General features: G+C 40.7%; 1 protein-coding gene across 1 annotated transcript in view; it reads right to left on the reverse strand.

Moving 5' to 3' along the window:
• The window catches only part of ndst3 (N-deacetylase/N-sulfotransferase (heparan glucosaminyl) 3), a 69,622-nt gene that overhangs the window by 10,592 nt on the left and 40,924 nt on the right, over window positions 1-18,106 (reverse strand). The window contains exons 7-10 of the mRNA XM_058384730.1: window positions 5,108-5,290; window positions 4,647-4,743; window positions 1,992-2,115; window positions 1,322-1,496 (exon numbers count right to left, since the gene is read on the reverse strand). Of these exons, the coding sequence (XP_058240713.1) occupies window positions 1,322-1,496; window positions 1,992-2,115; window positions 4,647-4,743; window positions 5,108-5,290 (579 nt within the window). The remainder of the gene's footprint in view (window positions 1-1,321; window positions 1,497-1,991; window positions 2,116-4,646; window positions 4,744-5,107; window positions 5,291-18,106) is intronic.

The following is an 18,106-nucleotide window of genomic DNA, read 5'->3' on the forward strand; positions in this document are numbered from 1 at the left end:
TCTATCTATCTATCTATCTATCTATCTATCTATCTATCTATCTATCTATCTATCTATCTATGACATTTCCACAACACTAGCTAAATAGCCAACAAGGACCAACGTGACAGGATTTCTGAGGAAGCGTTTTAAGCAACGTTCCTTAAATTCTCATAATTTCCACTGCTAACATGAACAAGGTGGCTAAGATAAAACCTGACAGGATTTCTGAAAGGATTTTTAAGCCAAATGCATAAAACTTCACTCCAAACACTAGCCAGACATTTTTAACATCACATTTCTGAATGTTTACACAGTCTTCACAGCTAAGGCTAGCCATCTGTCTAATATAATTTATCCTCCCGGAATTTCTAAGAGGAATTTACAGTCCAGTGTACTTAATCAGCTGGTTAAAATGACAGGATTTCTTAGCGGGATTTTTTTTTTTTTTTATAATAACCTTTACCGCTAACACTAGCTAGCTACCAGAACAAGCTAAATACAGAATGTTGTCGAAGTCACATCCATATAAGCTCATCATCTATCATCTTCACGGCTAACGGATGCAGGCTAGCTAGTGCAAACAAACCTGAGAGTGTAAGCTAATACAAATAAACTTAAGTTTATTTATTTCATCACAGTCCTCAATAATCTTTGCTTCTAATGCTATCCAGCTAGCTAATGACAGGATTTCTGAGAGGATTTTAAAGTCCAATTTATAAATAATTATAAAACTAGCAGCTGGCTAACATGAACAAAAATTCTCTTAGCCTTCAAATGTTTCAGAGTGAGCAGGCTTTGTTTTTGAGTTCAGAGAAAGTAAAAATAAAATAAAAGAGTTAGAAAAATAACACCTAGAACATTTAATACAATAGTAGTCATATCAACTAGCTAGATTTAGCTTAGCTAGCTACTTTTTTACTTCAGTAGACACACTGTTTAGTACAACAGGAGACGTTTTTTTCACTTTTTCTGCTGGAATACACATTTGATTACAATATTGTAGCATTATCAGAAGGGAAAGGTGCAAGAAAACACACACACACACACACACAGCCTGCTGAATGAGCTCAATAAGTGAGTTTAAAAAGGCAGAGAGTGTGCTGATGGTAATCTAATGTGGCATTGACTTTCGCTCCTCGCTGCATTGATCCTCCCTTTAACTAGCTCCTCTTTAACCTACTGCAGCACAGAACCCTCACACACACACACACACACACACACACACACGCACACACACACAGCCCTCTGCATGCATGCTACACACTCACACAGAGAAACTGCGTGGAGTTTTGCCACTGGTTAATCACATTTTGTTAGCTTGCTGTGGTGGAAACGGTACCTGGTACCAGCTGTAGGCTCTGTCAGACGGGTTGATTAGCAGGGTGAGGATTTTAGCTTTGGGCAGCAGGGCGGCGGCTCGCTTGGGCGTCTCCTCTGAGGGGAAGTAACTAGCGCTTTTCTCAAACAGGAAGTCCGTACTGACATTCGATGGAACTGGAAAAAACTCCATGTACCTTTGTGATGGTAAACACACACACACACACACACCAAACTGTGTGAACCTTAATAGACAAACACCTGAGTGTGTGTAAATTAGCATGAAGCCTAAGTTTAGTGAAATATATATTAATATAAAGGCGTTGCGCAAGAATAGCGATTATGACAGCTAGAACGGCAAATTAAAGCAGCGGTTAGTGAATGCATGTGAGGTGAACTGACAATAACATGACATTAAGCCTTCTGCTTGACTGTGATTGTTTCATGAGTTGCCATTTTAAGGAAAAGTGTCTGGGCCATATACGGCAAGTTTCAGCTGAGTTCATTTCAGGGCCAGAAAATTCAGGCCAATTCAAAGTCAGAAATGAATAAATTAGCCAGATTAACTGCTTGGAAATACTTGGAACTGCATCCCTGTTTGATTTCTACATGGTCTATAAACATGTTGAAAAAAATCACATACTGCCGCTTTAATTCTATTAAAAATGCATATTTATTTATTTCTTTTTTACCAGTCGATTCCTTTGTGGTAGTTGTTCGTGTTGAAGAACTGCACCTCCTCGAAGGTCTTGGAGCTGGGGAAACTGCTGGAGATGGACGGATGCATTAGGAGGAAGAGGTAGAGCGCCGTGGTACCTGCGAACGAGAGGAACGCTTGGCATAACGAGGACAGATGAGGCCCTGCGCGGATAATGATAGCGTAATATGTTTAAGTGCGCTACATGGAGTCGACAGATAAAGCCAGAAGACGGAGAGAGAAGGAAACGGAGAATGGGCTGAAATCAATACTCTATTTGCGGCATGGATTTTTCAGCCGTGGGTGTAAATGTGTGCGCGTGAATGTTGCTGGGAAAGTCGTTTGTATGTATGTATTGTACAGCTGTATGTATGTGCCTGTGAAAGAGAGAATGTGTGTGTGTGTGTGTGTGTAGGAGGGAGCGAGCGTGGTATCTGTGAGTATCTGTTTGTGCGTGTCAGAATGAGAGTGGGTGAGCGAATGTTTCATAAGTTTGTGCTGGTACGGAAGTGGAGAGAGCTCAAAGCACAAACTGTCTAACTACACTGGTGTCCTGACACCAATCAAACTCCTTTAGCTAGACAACACAGCGCTAGAACGAGCGATCGCTCGTCGTCTTCGGCTCCCTTTCTGTCTTTTCGCCCTTCTCTCTCTCTCTGTCTCTGATTCTCCATCTCTCCCCCAAGTGAGTCTGGCTTGTTCTCCTTCAGTGCCTCTAATGTCTCTGGCTGCACTTTCATCTGTGCTGTACAAGGTGAGATGTGACAGGGGGGGATCAAGGTGAACAACAGCTCACACGTTCACACAGACACACAAATACACACCCCGCACACACACACACACAGATACTCGCACAAATACCCCCCCCCCACACAGCCTTGAAGCCTTGTGCTAGAAAAGATGCTGCAATATTTTTTTTTTGTTGTTGTCGCAAAGTTGTGAGAGCCGAGTAGATCACAATACGTCTATAGACAATAACGGCGCTTTAAAGCGGAATTAAAAGATGCCGGGTTTCGGAGTGCCGCGCGGTAATAGACGGTAATGAAAACGATTCAACGTGAGCATTAAGAAAAGCCCAGCATTTAGACAGACAGATGGTTGATTCTCACTGTTAAACGAGGCTAGCTAGGATATTATCATTTGTACACGTTAAAGGAGTGATATATAAGATATAAAAGTCAACAAAATCCTGCAGCACTGTAGGAATGTAAAAGTGACACTGGTGCAGAGCCACTATTCTTAATTATGTCCATTTTTCCCTTCCATTGACAGCAAATCCATGGCTAAATCCGACTGTCCTCCCTCTGACATTGCAGATGTAATTTCTGTTTTTTTCAAGCCACGGTGCTGCTGGAGTCTTGATTTTGATTGGTCAGAAAGGGGTCAATTAATTGTCCATAAAAGCAGACTACCAAATAAATCACAGGTTTATATGAATGTGCTCGATCTAATAGGTCTTTGTTTTGTGTCTGCGAATTACACAGGCACATAAACAGATTTTTAAAAAATGGCTGCAGTTGTTGATATGGGGAAGTTTTGCTGTGAGGAAATATCTGTTTAGCCTTTTCTGGAAGGAATTTTCAGTGTGACGAAGTCTTGAGGACAGAGGAGTCTGCATTTTGACGATAATATGCCATTATTGAACATTATACCATCATTAATATTCAACAACGGCATTCCGTTCAACTCAGGCAGCTCCCCATTGTTGATTATTTTCCTATAACAGCATGGCCTCAACTGTTTTTTCCCTTAATTAATAGACTGGATAACACTTAGTTGACTCGCTTCATACTACAAATCCGTCCAAATGATTGAATTCAGGTGTTTTTCAGGGGTTGGGCTTGACCCATTATCTCCAGTGAAAATAACTAATGCACAAATCAAGGTCCATGAAGACATGGATGAGTGAGTTTGGTTTGGAGGTACTTGACTGGCCTGCACAGAGTCCTGACCTCAACCTGATAGAACACCTTTGATATAAATTAGAGCAGAGACTGCAAGCCAGGCCAAAAACTGGGACGTCTGCCTTTACATGCACATGAATGTAATATGGAGTTAACAGCTTCAATTCTTCTCTTCAGGCTTTCCTCAAGGTTTAGAAGTGTGTTCATGGGAATTTTTCGACCATGCTGGAACAGGAAGGGGTCATCCCCAAATTGTTCCCACAAATTTAAAATGTCCAAAATGTCTTGGTATGCTAAAGCATCAAGTTCCTTTCACTGGAACTAAGGGGCCGAGCCCAACCCCTGAAAAACAACACCTGAATTCAATGATTTGGAGGGGTGTCCCAAAACTTTTGACAATATAGTGTATATTGAATCATATAAGACTACATTTTTCAACAAAAACCTGGCAATTGTCAGTATTGTGTAGATGATTGACTGCAAAATTAAGTATAGCTGACAGTTAGCTGCGTCCCAAACTGCAGTCATCAACACCTCTTGCCTTTTCCGACATCTTAGAATAAAGGTTTTGGCATTCAATTGAAATCAAAGCATTACTAGATGTTTTCACTGACACTGGACACGAAAACACATTCTCACAGCTCTACATGAGATGGCAAAAACATATTTCTTACATTTCCTGGCAAGATTATAGCTTCCCCCATGATGTGGAACCTATACAGAGTCCATTACAATGGTATAATTACCAGTTTTCTGAGGTCCAACCACCATGAACTTGGGGAGCCTGTCACAGGTCTTCTCTTTAGACCAGATATCCTTGTGTCTCTTGTCATCACATGGGTTCTGCACAAACACACACAATCAATCAATACAACCATATGTCCATTACAGATAGCAGGTAATCTGTAGAAACAGCTGGATATGCTGGACAGTGATAATAGCAAGACAAAGTATAGCATCAGATTTAACCACCCCAACTAACTAATGAACTATCTAACTAACCAAATTCAAACACATATGAAGATTTTTATATCAACCCCTAATACGTCTGTAACAAAATAACCTTAAAAACCTCAACCTGTTTTAGAAAGAATCAATGCAACAATGAAACAAAATAGGCCTCATATTTTCCTCAAACAATTCATTACACACAAACATGCCCATGCAAACACATCTCTCTCGCATGTTCTCACACAAACGCACAAACCTGCCAGAGTGGGTTTCTCTGCTCAGGGAATAGGGTAAAGTAGTGGTGTGCGAGCTGCAGAGGTGGGAGTGTGTGCAGTCTCAGATTGGTCCAGCACTTCAGGAAGTTGGCCAGGTTCACAAAAGTGTACAGACCCAATCGATCGTTCCCATAGTTAGACAGATGAGTCATGAAGATACTGATCTGCAGAACAGGAGGCAGAGTGTTGAGCAGATATTTGGCATTCTTATGCAGAGTATGCTTAGTATATTTTGCAAATGTCAATAGACAATATTCTTGAGGTATTTTAACCAACTGTGTGGATATTTTTATGGTTATAGTGTGGTTTGGTTGTGAAGGCATGCCGTGTGGATATAATGGGGGTCAGAGGTATGTGTGTGTTTGTGTGTGTGCGTGTGGGGGGGTAATGTAATAATATAATGGTTGCGCCTGTAGATGGCAGTGTCTTGCAGTAGGAATACCCTACTTGCATTAGGAAAGAGATTGAGATCATTTGGGATTAGCAGGGTGTGCATATGACAAATTTGGGATAGGGAAAGATTCAGGGTACAGACAGACAAACCTTTGCATTAGAGACTTGTATTTGATGATGGACAGGCTGCATGTGGGGAGGTAAAATGGGTGTAGAGAGACATTCAGACAGCATGTATTTGGGAAGAGAGAGTGTATATTTGGGGTAGGAATAGACTAGATTGAATGATTTATGTGGGACTGGAATAGATTTGGAGGGCAAGATTACATTTGGTGAAGGAATGGTTTAAGGATTCAAGGGGTGAGAATATATTTGAGGAGGGATGAGCTACAATTGATCAGGGCTAGTCTCCTTTTGGGGAAGGTCTGACTACATTTGAGGAGAGTTATGGTACATTTGGCAAATGTTATGTGACATTTCCCAGGATCTGGCAAGGCTACATTTGCTGAGGGACATTTGCTTTTGGGGGGTCTAGGCTACATTTGGCAAGGTTCAGGCTACATTTGAGGAGAGTTAGACCTCATTTGGCAAGGGTTGGGTTACACAGACTACATTTGATGAGGGTTGGGCTACATCTAAGAGGGGTTAGACTACATTTAATGAGGATTACTCTACATTTGACAACGTTTAGGCTACATGTCATAAGGGTTAGACTACACCTGATGAGGGTTAGACAACAGGATAAACTACATTTCTGAAGGGTTAGGCTACACTGGTGGAAGGTTAGACTACATTTAGGAAGGGTTAGACAATGGTTGTGAAGGATTAAAATACATTTAGAAAAAGGTTATATAAGGATTCAATGAATATTTTTGGGTTACTAGCTTCTAAAAATGGGTTCTGTTTGAAATCTTAACAATTGTACCATGGTTCATTAAACTCAAAACAAATAAGCATGTGCCCATCAAGAGTGACAAACCACTGTTTATACTGTACATGATAACACAGCACCAAAAATGTTTAGCAAGGAGCTTGCCAGTGGATGTTAGCAAAAAGTTGCATGCTTCATCTGAGCATGTGAGTGGAGGCCTGGGTTAAGTGGGCGAGCTGGTGCCTAAAAAAAACCCCAGCATCTCCTGTGGGTGGGAATATTTCGGTCTCAGGAAACCTGACGTTCGTTAAAAGCAGGTATTCTGTAAGGCACCTTGAGTACTGGAGCTAACCTCATGAGGTGGCGTCACAAACATCAGAAACGTCTGTGAACATGTGAAGGAGCATCGCAGATGATGAGTCCATAGCTTAAAGGTTCACATGTTGGGAGAGACCTGGGTTGTGAACGTTTCATGTCAAGATAAGAGAGAGAGAGAGATGGAGTACGGTATATCAGAGGGAACAAAACCGTAGAGATGACATTTGAAGAAAAATTGGAAACATTTGGAGATTGTAGATATTTTTGTGATCGGTATAAGAATGTTACAAGATACAGTACATTTGAAGTCTTGGCTGGTTATAGTTTTGGGTTGGGGATCGACTAGAAGAATCTTTTCCTGCTAACATGCCTTTGAGCTGAGAAACCACAAACACAGAGCTCTTTATTAAAAGCTTCTATAAAGCAATTAGTGACTTGAAGCTAGCAGCAGGACTTTCCGGTGGGCACAACAGACTCTATTTAGCACCCCGGAGATTGGCTTTTGTATGTAAGCACTCGCGCCTTAGAAACGCGCGCGTCATAAACTAGCCAGCGAGATCCGAGTGCGCCCTTGTCGGAATGCTTTAATTATATCCCAGTAAAAAGGCCTACAATAACCCTCTTCCGTAGATGTTTTTTTTTTTTTTTCAAGGATACGGTCCTTTAATGCTCAGCAAGAATGTGGTAATTTGCTCCGATTGTCTTAGTGCCAAGTTACGGGCAGCGTTCAAACCCCTCAAGAGGACGTTCAATCACCGACAGCCCTCATCTTAGCACAGTGTGGTATGATGTAAAACCGAAAGGAAGTGCTCCCTCAGCGCTTGACTTCGCTATAATTTCAATGTGGACCGCAGGGGGACGTTCACTCGCTCTCAGGGCTTTTATGATCACGATCGATACCGTTACCAAGGGGGCCTCTATCCTAGAGTCTGCACTGACATTAACAAAGTCTGGTCAATAACGTTACAGGATGTTAAACTTTGCTTTCAGAATGCATTAGAGTCGAGGAGAGGAGTGGAAGGGGAGAGATGAGACGAGAAGAGATATGAGGAGAAGAGTCGAGTCGAGTCGAGTCTCCATGCTTGGCTGGTTTAGTAGGTTGTGAAAGTAGAGAGGTCGAAAGGGAATAAGTGGCCTAGTTTAATTTGCAGCCACCCGCCAGTACAAGACGCCACTTCTCTTACTGCAGAAGTATAAACCACCATGACACTCTTTACAATACGACACACACACCGCAATAAACTTTTATGCATGCTAAGCTCGCGCAAATCACTTACACTTTGCCTCTTTTATCGCACCAAGTCGATGTTTATTCATGCAAATAAAATAAAAGACGTAGCAGTATGGAAACTCACAAAGAAACCAGATTTCCCCCCAAACCCACAAACCACACTTACGACAGATTTTACCGGTACTTTAATTACAAACCCCTTGTTCTGATTGGTGATCCATATCTGTTTTTTTTTGCTCCTGGAGAAAAATATGAGAAGAATTTTTGTTTCAATTCAATGCGGTCGAAATCTGATTGGTCGGAAGGTGTTATTAGGTCATAATGTGATATTATTGCACTTGTTCTTATACATTGTCGTTTCTATAGTAACAGCAGACTCACATAATCTAAACATAAGTCAAATAATAAAATGTTGCTGTTTGATATGGAATTGTTTAGTATTTTTGTATACCGTTCGTGGGAGGAGTCTCAAGTGTCAGCACTTTGTTATAGTTAGTAGGTTTTCCACCATGTGCAAGTCTTCTCCAGCAAGTTTTCATAAATAAATAACGTTATTTCATATTTGTTTTTCGAAGGAGTCTCCAGGGTCAGCACTGAGGCGAGGAAACGCTGGACAGGAAATGACTGTTTACTTCTGCTATAACAAGAACCGACATCAGGAATGCAACTATAAATGGTTAAAAAACAAATGAATAAAAAGAAGCCGCTGTGTTTTATTCCTAACAAACTGTCTAAATAGTTACATGTCTATTACATTCTTCCTTTTCACATAAACATTCACTTCATTTACACATTTTCTTTTTTTTTTTTTTTTAGTTACTATGGAGTCAGGTTGGCAAAGTGATGCGGGTTTGATTGATTGATGGATTGATTGAAGGGTTGCCTAGCAACCGTGAACAGGGCAGATACAACGAGATAAGTTTAATAGAGAGATAAGAAAGTGCGCACAATAAGTGCAGAATATAGATTTTGTTGTAGACAGCACACGTGCACACACACACACACACATTGTTATTAAAAAGATGTCAGCTAGAACAAAGTATCAGCTGTAAACTGCCAAATGTAGCCATAAACTCTAAAAAACAGCATTTTCTTGACCAATAAGATTTTTTTTATCTTCACTATAAAGAGTTTGATCGAGATATGATTTATACGTTGCTTCCGGCGATCAATAACACACACACACACACACACACACACACACAAAGCCTGAAGTAGTATGATTATGGACAGTGGTAACAAATGAGCCTATCTGAACAAGAGAGAAACAAAGAAAATGAGACAGAAACCCAGAGAAAGAGAGAGAGAGAGAGAGAGAGAGGGAGGAGTGTGTGTGTGTGTGTGTGTATGTGAGAGAGAGAGAGAGAGAGAGAGAGAGAGAGAATCTTAGGTCCAAATGCATCTATCCTGTCTGGCTCAAATACACAAGAGAGTGCCAGTACAAGCCGCTGTTTTTACAGCTAAATTTGGACCAACTATTACACACACACTCACACACACACACACACACATCTAAGGGCCAAACAGATGTTCTTTCTGGAGGAGGTTCTGGGCCTGGCTTAAATCACTCACCTGGCATGAAAATTTAACCAGCACACACACACACACACACAGAATAAGAGGGACACATCAGAGACCCTCCATTAGTGTGGATTTGATTGTTCACCTCTTACATGAGAGTTTGGTTTTGGTAAGCTAACACACACACACACACACCTGTGCATTCTCTAGCTGCAGAGGTTGCGTAAGCATCCCTGAACTACGCAACAAACTCATCTCCAGCCAGCATACACACACACACACAAACACACACAATAAAAAACATCAGCGTTCAATTAGCTCCCACCGAGATTCAATTAAACTCAGTAGGAGTTCATTCAGCTCTGGTGTGTTATCGAGCGTCACACTCTGATACACACAACTCCAACACAATGAGTGATGTGTGCCGTCTCTCCGTCTCTCCGTCTCTTTCGCCCTTTAAGAGCTTCGAGTCTCGGATAAAAAACGCTTCCGAAAGTTCAAATCGCTTCGTTTCGAGAGCCTTCGCGATTATCAGCGAGCCGCCGCTGTTCATTAACAAGTGCGTGAAATAAACGCCGGATCGGTGAAGAGTCTCTTCACTCCTCCTCATGTATCACACACACACACACACACACACACACACAAACATTTCATTTAGCATCAGCTTCCCATCTCCAAAAGAAGGAAATTTTGTCTTCTAGCGTTATTCTATTCCTCTTTTCTGTAGCATCTTCTCAGTCTGCCCCCTCTATCACCCGACACCGATTCTCACCACTTCCCAATTTCTATTAGTTCCATCTCTCTGTTTTTTTTTTCTTTCGTTTTTTTGATTGCCCTTCCCTCGTGGTTTCACCTGCACCCTGATTCCATTTTCCTCTCTGGATCTCATTCTCACTATTCTCCGCTCATCCCTAGATATCAACGGGAAATGTCAGGAGCCTGGCTGCAAGCCGCCGCTAATAACGGAGCGCTGATTTTCACGATAGAATAAAATGGCGGTGTTATTCCACTTACTCCACTCCGGCTCTACCACTCCGACCTGATGGAACGCCGAGGAGGAAAAAGAAGTCATCTCTTCAGCTTCTGTTTATTTTACTCTCTCTTAAAGAGAAGAAGAAAATATTTACAATAATAAAAATACACAGCTTGTGACAGTTTAGAAATTTACAAACTGACTAGCTCATTTGTTGTTATGACAACTAGTTCGTTTGTTGTTGTTATGACGACTAGCTTGTTTGTTGTTGTTATGATGACTAGGTTGTTTGTTGTTGTTATGATGACTAGCTTGTTTGTTGTTGTTGTTATGATGACTAGCTTGTTTGTTGTTGTTATTGTTGTTATTATGACTAACTTGTTTGTTGTTGTTGTTATGATGACAAGGTCATTTGTTGTTGTTATTGTTGTTATTATGACTAGCTTGTTTGTTGTTGTTGTTGTTGTTATGATGACTAGGTTGTTTGTTGTTGTTATTGTTGTTATTATGACTAGCTTGTTTGTTGTTGTTGTTATGATGACTAGGTTGTTTGTTGTTGTTATGATGACTAGCTTGTTTGTTGTTGTTATTGTTGTTATTATGACTAGCTTGTTTGTTGTTGTTATGATGACTAGGTTGTTTGTTGTTGTTATGATGACTAGGTTGTTTGTTGTTGTTATTGTTGTTATTATGACTAGCTTGTTTGTTGTTGTTGTTATGATGACTAGGTTGTTTGTTGTTGTTGTTATTGTTGTTATTATGACTAGCTTGTTTGTTGTTGTTATGATGACTAGGTTGTTTGTTGTTGTTGTTATTATGACTAGGTTGTTTGTTGTTGTTGTTGTTGTTATGATGACTAGGTTGTTTGTTGTTGTTGTTATGATGACTAGGTTGTTTGTTGTTGTTATTATGACTAGGTTGTTTGTTGTTGTTACTGTTGTTATGACTAGCTTGTTTGTTGTTGTTGTTGTTATGATGACTAGGTTGTTTGTTGTTTTTATGATGACTAGCTTGTTTGTGGTTGTTGTAATGATGACTAGGATGTTTGTTGTTGTTGTTATGATGACTAGCTTGTTTGTTGTTGTTTTGATGACTAGCTTGTTTGTTTGTTGTTGTTGTGACTACCATGTTGTTATGGCTAGCTTTTTTGTTGTTATGATTAGCTCGTTTTTTGTTGTTATGGCTAGCTCGTTTGTTGTTGTTATGATGACTAGCTTGTTTGTTGTTTTTATGTTGTTGTTATGACTAGCTTGTTTGTTTTTGTTATGACTAGCTTGTTTGTTTTTGTTATGACTAGCTTGGTTGCTGTGGTTATGACTAGCTCATTTGCTGTTATGACTAGATTGTTTGTTGTTGTTATGAATAGCATGTTGTTATGGCTAGCTACTCTGTCAACTGTATCTCTCTGTCCATGTATCTCTATCTCTATGTATCTGGTTTGTTGTTGTTAAGACTAGCTGGTTTGTTGTTGTTATGACTAGCTGGTTTGTTGTTGTTATGACTAGCTGGTTTGTTGTTGTTATGACTAGCTGGTTTGTTGTTAAGACTAGCTTGTTTGTTGTTATGACTAGCTCGTGTTATGACTAGCTCATTCTGTAGGTGTTCTATGTATATTATAGTAAATGTTCCTACTTTATCATTGTGCCCTCTTTTAAAATGTACTACTCTGTCAAGTGTATCTCTATATCCATGTATCTCTCTCTCTCTCTCTCTCTCTCTCTCTCACACACACACACACACACACACACACAGTAGACCTCAATAATGAATGACCAATAAATTGAGTTTGTCTCAGAGCCCAGAGGGTGTGCAGAACAGAGCGGTCCTACCCAGAGTTTTACGAACACTTTTAAAGGCTTTACCCACTTCTCTTTCAACAACAGACCGATGTTCCATTACTGCATTAATGTTCCGCCTTTTATTGTATGAATTATTGACAATTTATCGATACGCCAATTTATAGCTGCCATAAAAGCACACTAGATTGATCTGCACTCGACCAAAGAAAGTGAGTTATAAAAGAGGACAGGAGGTGAAGGAGAACATTGAAGGTCGGGTTCTCTTCGTTCGCTTAGTCCCTGAAAGCGTGAACTACCATTTCAGATAGAAAATACAGAGCATGTCTGTTAGTTACTCTGAATAACGCTGTAAATCTACATGGGAATGTTGCAGAGAAGAAGTGGAAAGGACATCATAAAATAATAGAGAAGAAAAAATAGCAAGGAGAAGAAAATGGCAGATGCAAATGTCAAGATTGAATACCATAAAAGAGCAGCACACAGGGGCACATCATTATCACAATCATCATCACCATCATCAGCACTGTCATCGTGACCACCACTATTGTCATCATCATCATCACCACTACTATCTTCATGATCACCATCGCTGTCATCACCATTACCACCACCAACACAGTCATCACCATCATCACCACCACCACCACTGTCATCATCACCACTACCATCTTCATCATTACCAGTGCAGTCATCAATATCACAGTCATCATCCCCATCATCATCATCATCACCACCATGAGTCATCATCATCATCATCACAGTCATCACCACCAGCATCATCATCATCATCATCACCACCTTGAGTCATCACCACCATCATCATCATCATCATCACCACAATCACCACCATCATCATGATCACCATCATCTTCATCACCACTACCATCATTATCACCACCATAGCTGTTATCATCATCATCATCATCACCACAATCACCACCATCATCATGATCACCATCATCTTCATCACCACTACCATCATTATCACCACCATAGCTGTTATCATCATCATCATTACCACCATCACCACCATCGTCATGATGACCACCAGGATAGTCATCATCATCATCACCATCACCATCACCACCACTATCATCATCACCGTCATCACCACCATCGTTGTCATCACCACCATCACCACTATCATCATCACCGTCATCACCACAATCGTTGTCATCACCACCACCACAGTCATCATCATCATCACCACCACCATCATCATCATCACCGTCATCACCACCATTGTTGTCATCATCACCACCTCCACCACCACCACCAGTCATCATCATCATCACCACCATCACCACCATCACATCAAAAAATATCTGACTTCTTTATCTGTCTCTGTCTCTTTGTCTTTCCAACACAACTCTCTCTCTCTCTCTCTCTCTCTGCACTTTGTTATACTTTGTTGGACTAATGGTCGACTCTGAGGACTTCCAGCCTGAGGGAGAAGACCGGTATTGATTGGCTGGCTGCCTAACATGGAAGCCAATCATTGAGTGATTGTTAATGTGCTGGTGGGTGGAGTGAGACCTGTGATGCCCCACCAATGAGACTCCCAACGCCAGAGCTCATTAATCCAAATAAATCAAAGTAAGGTCTAGTAAAAATACGGCCCTTTACAACACACAGAGTGGAAACAACAAGCTTAAACAAATGCTTAATTCTGCTTGATTCAAGCCGATTTTTCAGAATTAAAGCAATATTAAAAATTCTATATTAATATTTACTTAATTATATATTTATAAGAAATAGAATAAAGATTTTATCATTTAAATACAGTAAAAAAGTTCTGTTTGATTCATGGCACAGTACAGTTTTCTAGCAGCTTGTAAATTTTAAAAACTTTTGCTTTTACTGTGAATAAAATGGAATTATATTTTCAGTTCAACGTTGCAGTTACCCCTATTGCACCATTGTAAGCTCAAGGGTATTTTTTCAGCCTGAATTTCACAAGAAATCAATTCATTTGAATGAAAATGAAGGCTTTTATAACATTATACCACTTGTATGTACCTTTACCATTTCCTGGGATCTTTTTTAATGAGCAATTTCTGGATTTCTTCTTCAGCTTAGAGTAACACTTCAGCTCCGAGACAAAAGGCTAATTGTTGAGTCGGATCACACGCACGCTGCGTACGACAGCAGCCATTAAGAGAGCGACGGATTGACGATGAGCTCTCAACCTCGGCGACTGGCGCACTTTCAGATCGAAACGCACTCGAAAGCAGAGGATTTCTGAGAGCTGGAAGAACGGCGGCGCTCGCTAGCAAAGATGAAAATGTCCCTGAGAACAATGCAGTGAAAACGATAACACTAGCGACAGTCTGATAAAAAACGAGGCGCGGCATCAAGTGCTATTTTATTACCTTAGTGTGGAAGCCATTTTGTTCGATCAAACCAAATTTCCAGTGATTAACATGACCACATTTGTAATGGCTATAAGAATAGCTACACTTAAAATGTTTACTTCTTCAAGCCAGGTGCTCGCGTCTTCTAGACACTGTTGAAAAACATCGTTTCCTCGTAACTTTCCCGCCAAATCAGCCTCCAAGCGTGTTTACGACTGTATTGTCACTACGGGGCCAAGCAAAAAAAAACAAAAAAGCAACAGAATAGTAGTTAAATAAGGAAAGAAGTTAATCTAGGCTGGAGCGTATTATAATCGCTCGCTCTGAGAGCCTAATGGAATGCTTTATTAACAGCGGGAGCACTTTAAGCCATTAAGCCTATAGATAAAAGACTCATGGACAGCGCTTGGAGTAATTGTATACCATAAATATGTGGGGAATAAAGTGCCCAATTAGACCGATAGAGAGATTTCTAAGCCTTCGCTAGTTCTCAAGTCATAAAACATGTCATTAGAAGCATTCTTGTGTCATTTATATGTATGATCTGATTTTGCATAAAATATATATATATATTAAATATAAATATATGAGTGAGGGTGCTAAAACTTTTGAATCATGGCATAGATCACCCTTTCTTTATCTCTGTATTCAATTCTCTCTCTCTCTCTCTCTCTCTCTCTCTCTCTCTCTCTCTCGGCACTGAGCTCCTATTAACTGCAGCCTAATGGATGGTTAATAATCTGACTAATAGATCAATTATACAACAGTTAGTTCCGGTCCACTAATCTGACCGGTCGAGCAATAGTGCTTATAGTTAGTATAACCCACACTGGGAAAGGTTTCCCTCTTTCCAATTCGTCTGTTACTACAGTAGAGTCTGTGACATCATCGGTTACTCGATGCACCAAATGATAGAGTTTCCTCTTGTTTGGTTGTGTCCATGTTCGGCACTGAGTGTCTCTACAGCCGATCAGGCATAACATTATGACTGGGTGAAGTGAATAAGACTGATGATCTCATCATGGCACCTCTTAGTGGGTGGGATATATTAGGCAGCAAGTGAACATTTTGTCCTCAAAGTTGATGTGTTAGAAGCAGGAAAAATGGACAAGCGTAAGGATTTGACCGAGTTTGACGAAGGGCCAAATTGTGATGGCGGATAGACGACTGGATCAGAGCATCTCCAAAACTGCAACTCCTTTGGGGTGTTCCCAGTCTGCAGTGGTCAGTATCTATCAAAAGTGGTCAAAAGGAAGGAACAGTGGTGAACTGGTGACAGGGTCAAGGGCGGCCGAGGCTCATTGATGGATGTGGGGAGCGAAGGCTGGTCCGTGTGATCCGATCCAACAGACGAGCTACTGTTGCTCAAATTGCTGAAGAAGTTAATGCTGGTTCTGATAGAAAGGGGTCAGAATACACAGTGCAGGACGGGTAGCAAAAGGGCTACCAACACAATATTAGGTGTGGCAGGTGGTCATAATGTTATGCCTGAAGAAAACTCATATGAAAGTGGACACTTACTACAATATATAGTAATATATTCATAGATTATTTTTTGTCTCCACACAAATGTTTCAAAGCAAATGATGATATCAAACCCATTTCTGCTCTCTGACATGCTCCAAGTGTACTTGTTCATCTGAAAAGCATTTGTGACGTCAAAATCATTCGTTTGTTTATACTGTCCATTCCTGCTAGACTGGACACCAGTGTACTGGTCTAAAGGGTCAACTGGAATGTATAAGTCAGTGTGAACTAGCAAGCTAGCGAGTTTGTATTAAAACTAGCCGAGGGCGAAGAAAGCTATTAAAGCATCATGTGACTTATTCTTCTTCTTCATAGATCAAACATAGACAAAGGACAGTTACTTAGTGAGTACAGGAATACAGGAGTCCACACAGAACACATCTTGTTGTTATGGTAACGGAAAGATTTGCTTCAAATACACATGCAACAAGCAAAGTAACGGAGAGTTTAGGGTGAAGGTAAACAGCTGGACGCCTAAAATAGACACGCGTTTATCTGGATTGGTGAAAAATCATTCGGACAATCAGTCTGACCAAACAAGTTAACGGTATATACTGTATGTTCTCTGCTTTCTCCATCTCTCTCTCTCTCTCACACACACACACACACACACACACGGCTAGGCGCATGTTTTTAATGTTGCAGCTGATTCGAGCTCGCAGAGTCGCAGCAGGGAAGCCCAGGAATGCATGATGGGAGAAAAAAGGGGCATGCTGGGAAAATTAATCTATAAAAACACTGACATGCACCCCAGAGAGAGAACGAGGGAGAGAGAAAGCGAGTGAAATGAAGGCTGACAATGTGAGGGTAGAGGGGGAGACATAGAGAGAGAGAGAGAGAGAGAGAGAGATGAGCGCTCCCACAGTGATGATGTTTATTAATATTTGTAGATGTGTAATTTAATAAGAGACACACAGCTGCTTCTGGCACCGGCAGACTGAAGCTAAGTTTAGCACCGGAGCCTGAGTGGCGCGGCAGGACATCGCCGAGAGGGGGGATGAATAGAAAAAAGAAACAAAAAAATTAAATTAATAATAATAATAATAATAATAAAAAAATCGTTCTACTTTATTCCTGTCTCTCACACTATTCACGCATCCCCACTTAGTGTCTCTCTACCTGCCATGAGACAACAGCGGGAGTGATGACATGCTTATTTAGATAACCCTGATGCATGCTGATGCTTTATATTCCGACTCAAACCAGCTAGATAGCTGGAGTCTAAACCTTGTGACGGCAAAATGGGAAGTTCTTGACAAGATGGGTTTATTTCCTTCCTTAAGTATTTAAAGGAGAAGTTCACTTCCAGGACGAAACTCTACAGATAATTTCCTCATCCCCTCGTCATCCATGATGCTCACGTCTTTCTTTGTTCAGTCATAAAGAAATTATGTTTTTGCAGGAAAACATTTCATCCATATACTGGACTTCTATGGTGCCCCCGAGTTTGCAGTTTAAAAGAGCTCTAAACGATCCCAGCCCAGGAAGATGAAGACTCTTATCTAGCCACACCATCGGTCATAAAATAAAAAACTGTAGACTTTTTAACCACAAAAGCTAGTCTAGCGCTAGCTCAGGGATGCGTGATGCTACACGCTACGTGATCACGTCGGAAGGTCACGAGTGACGTAGGAGGAGCTACAGACCCAGTGTTTTACTAATGTTGAAGTGGGAGGAGTGACACAAAGTTATATATATATATATATATATATATATATATATATATATATATATATATATATATATATATACGTTCACTTAGTAAACACCGGGTCTGTAGCTCCGCCTACATCACGTTTGACCTTCCGACGTGATCACGTAGCACATAGTGTCACGCAGGCAGACTTTTTAACGTGCACACACGGTACATACAACTTTGTGTCATTCCACAACTTCAGAGCGGTCCAACTTTTTCTAGAAAGAAAGACGTGAACATCTTGGATGATGAGGGGGTGAGTGAATTATCTGTAGATCTTTGTTCTGGAAGTGAACT

This window comes from Hemibagrus wyckioides, linkage group LG29 (assembly GCF_019097595.1).
Source record: "Hemibagrus wyckioides isolate EC202008001 linkage group LG29, SWU_Hwy_1.0, whole genome shotgun sequence".
Taxonomy (NCBI): domain Eukaryota; kingdom Metazoa; phylum Chordata; class Actinopteri; order Siluriformes; family Bagridae; genus Hemibagrus; species Hemibagrus wyckioides.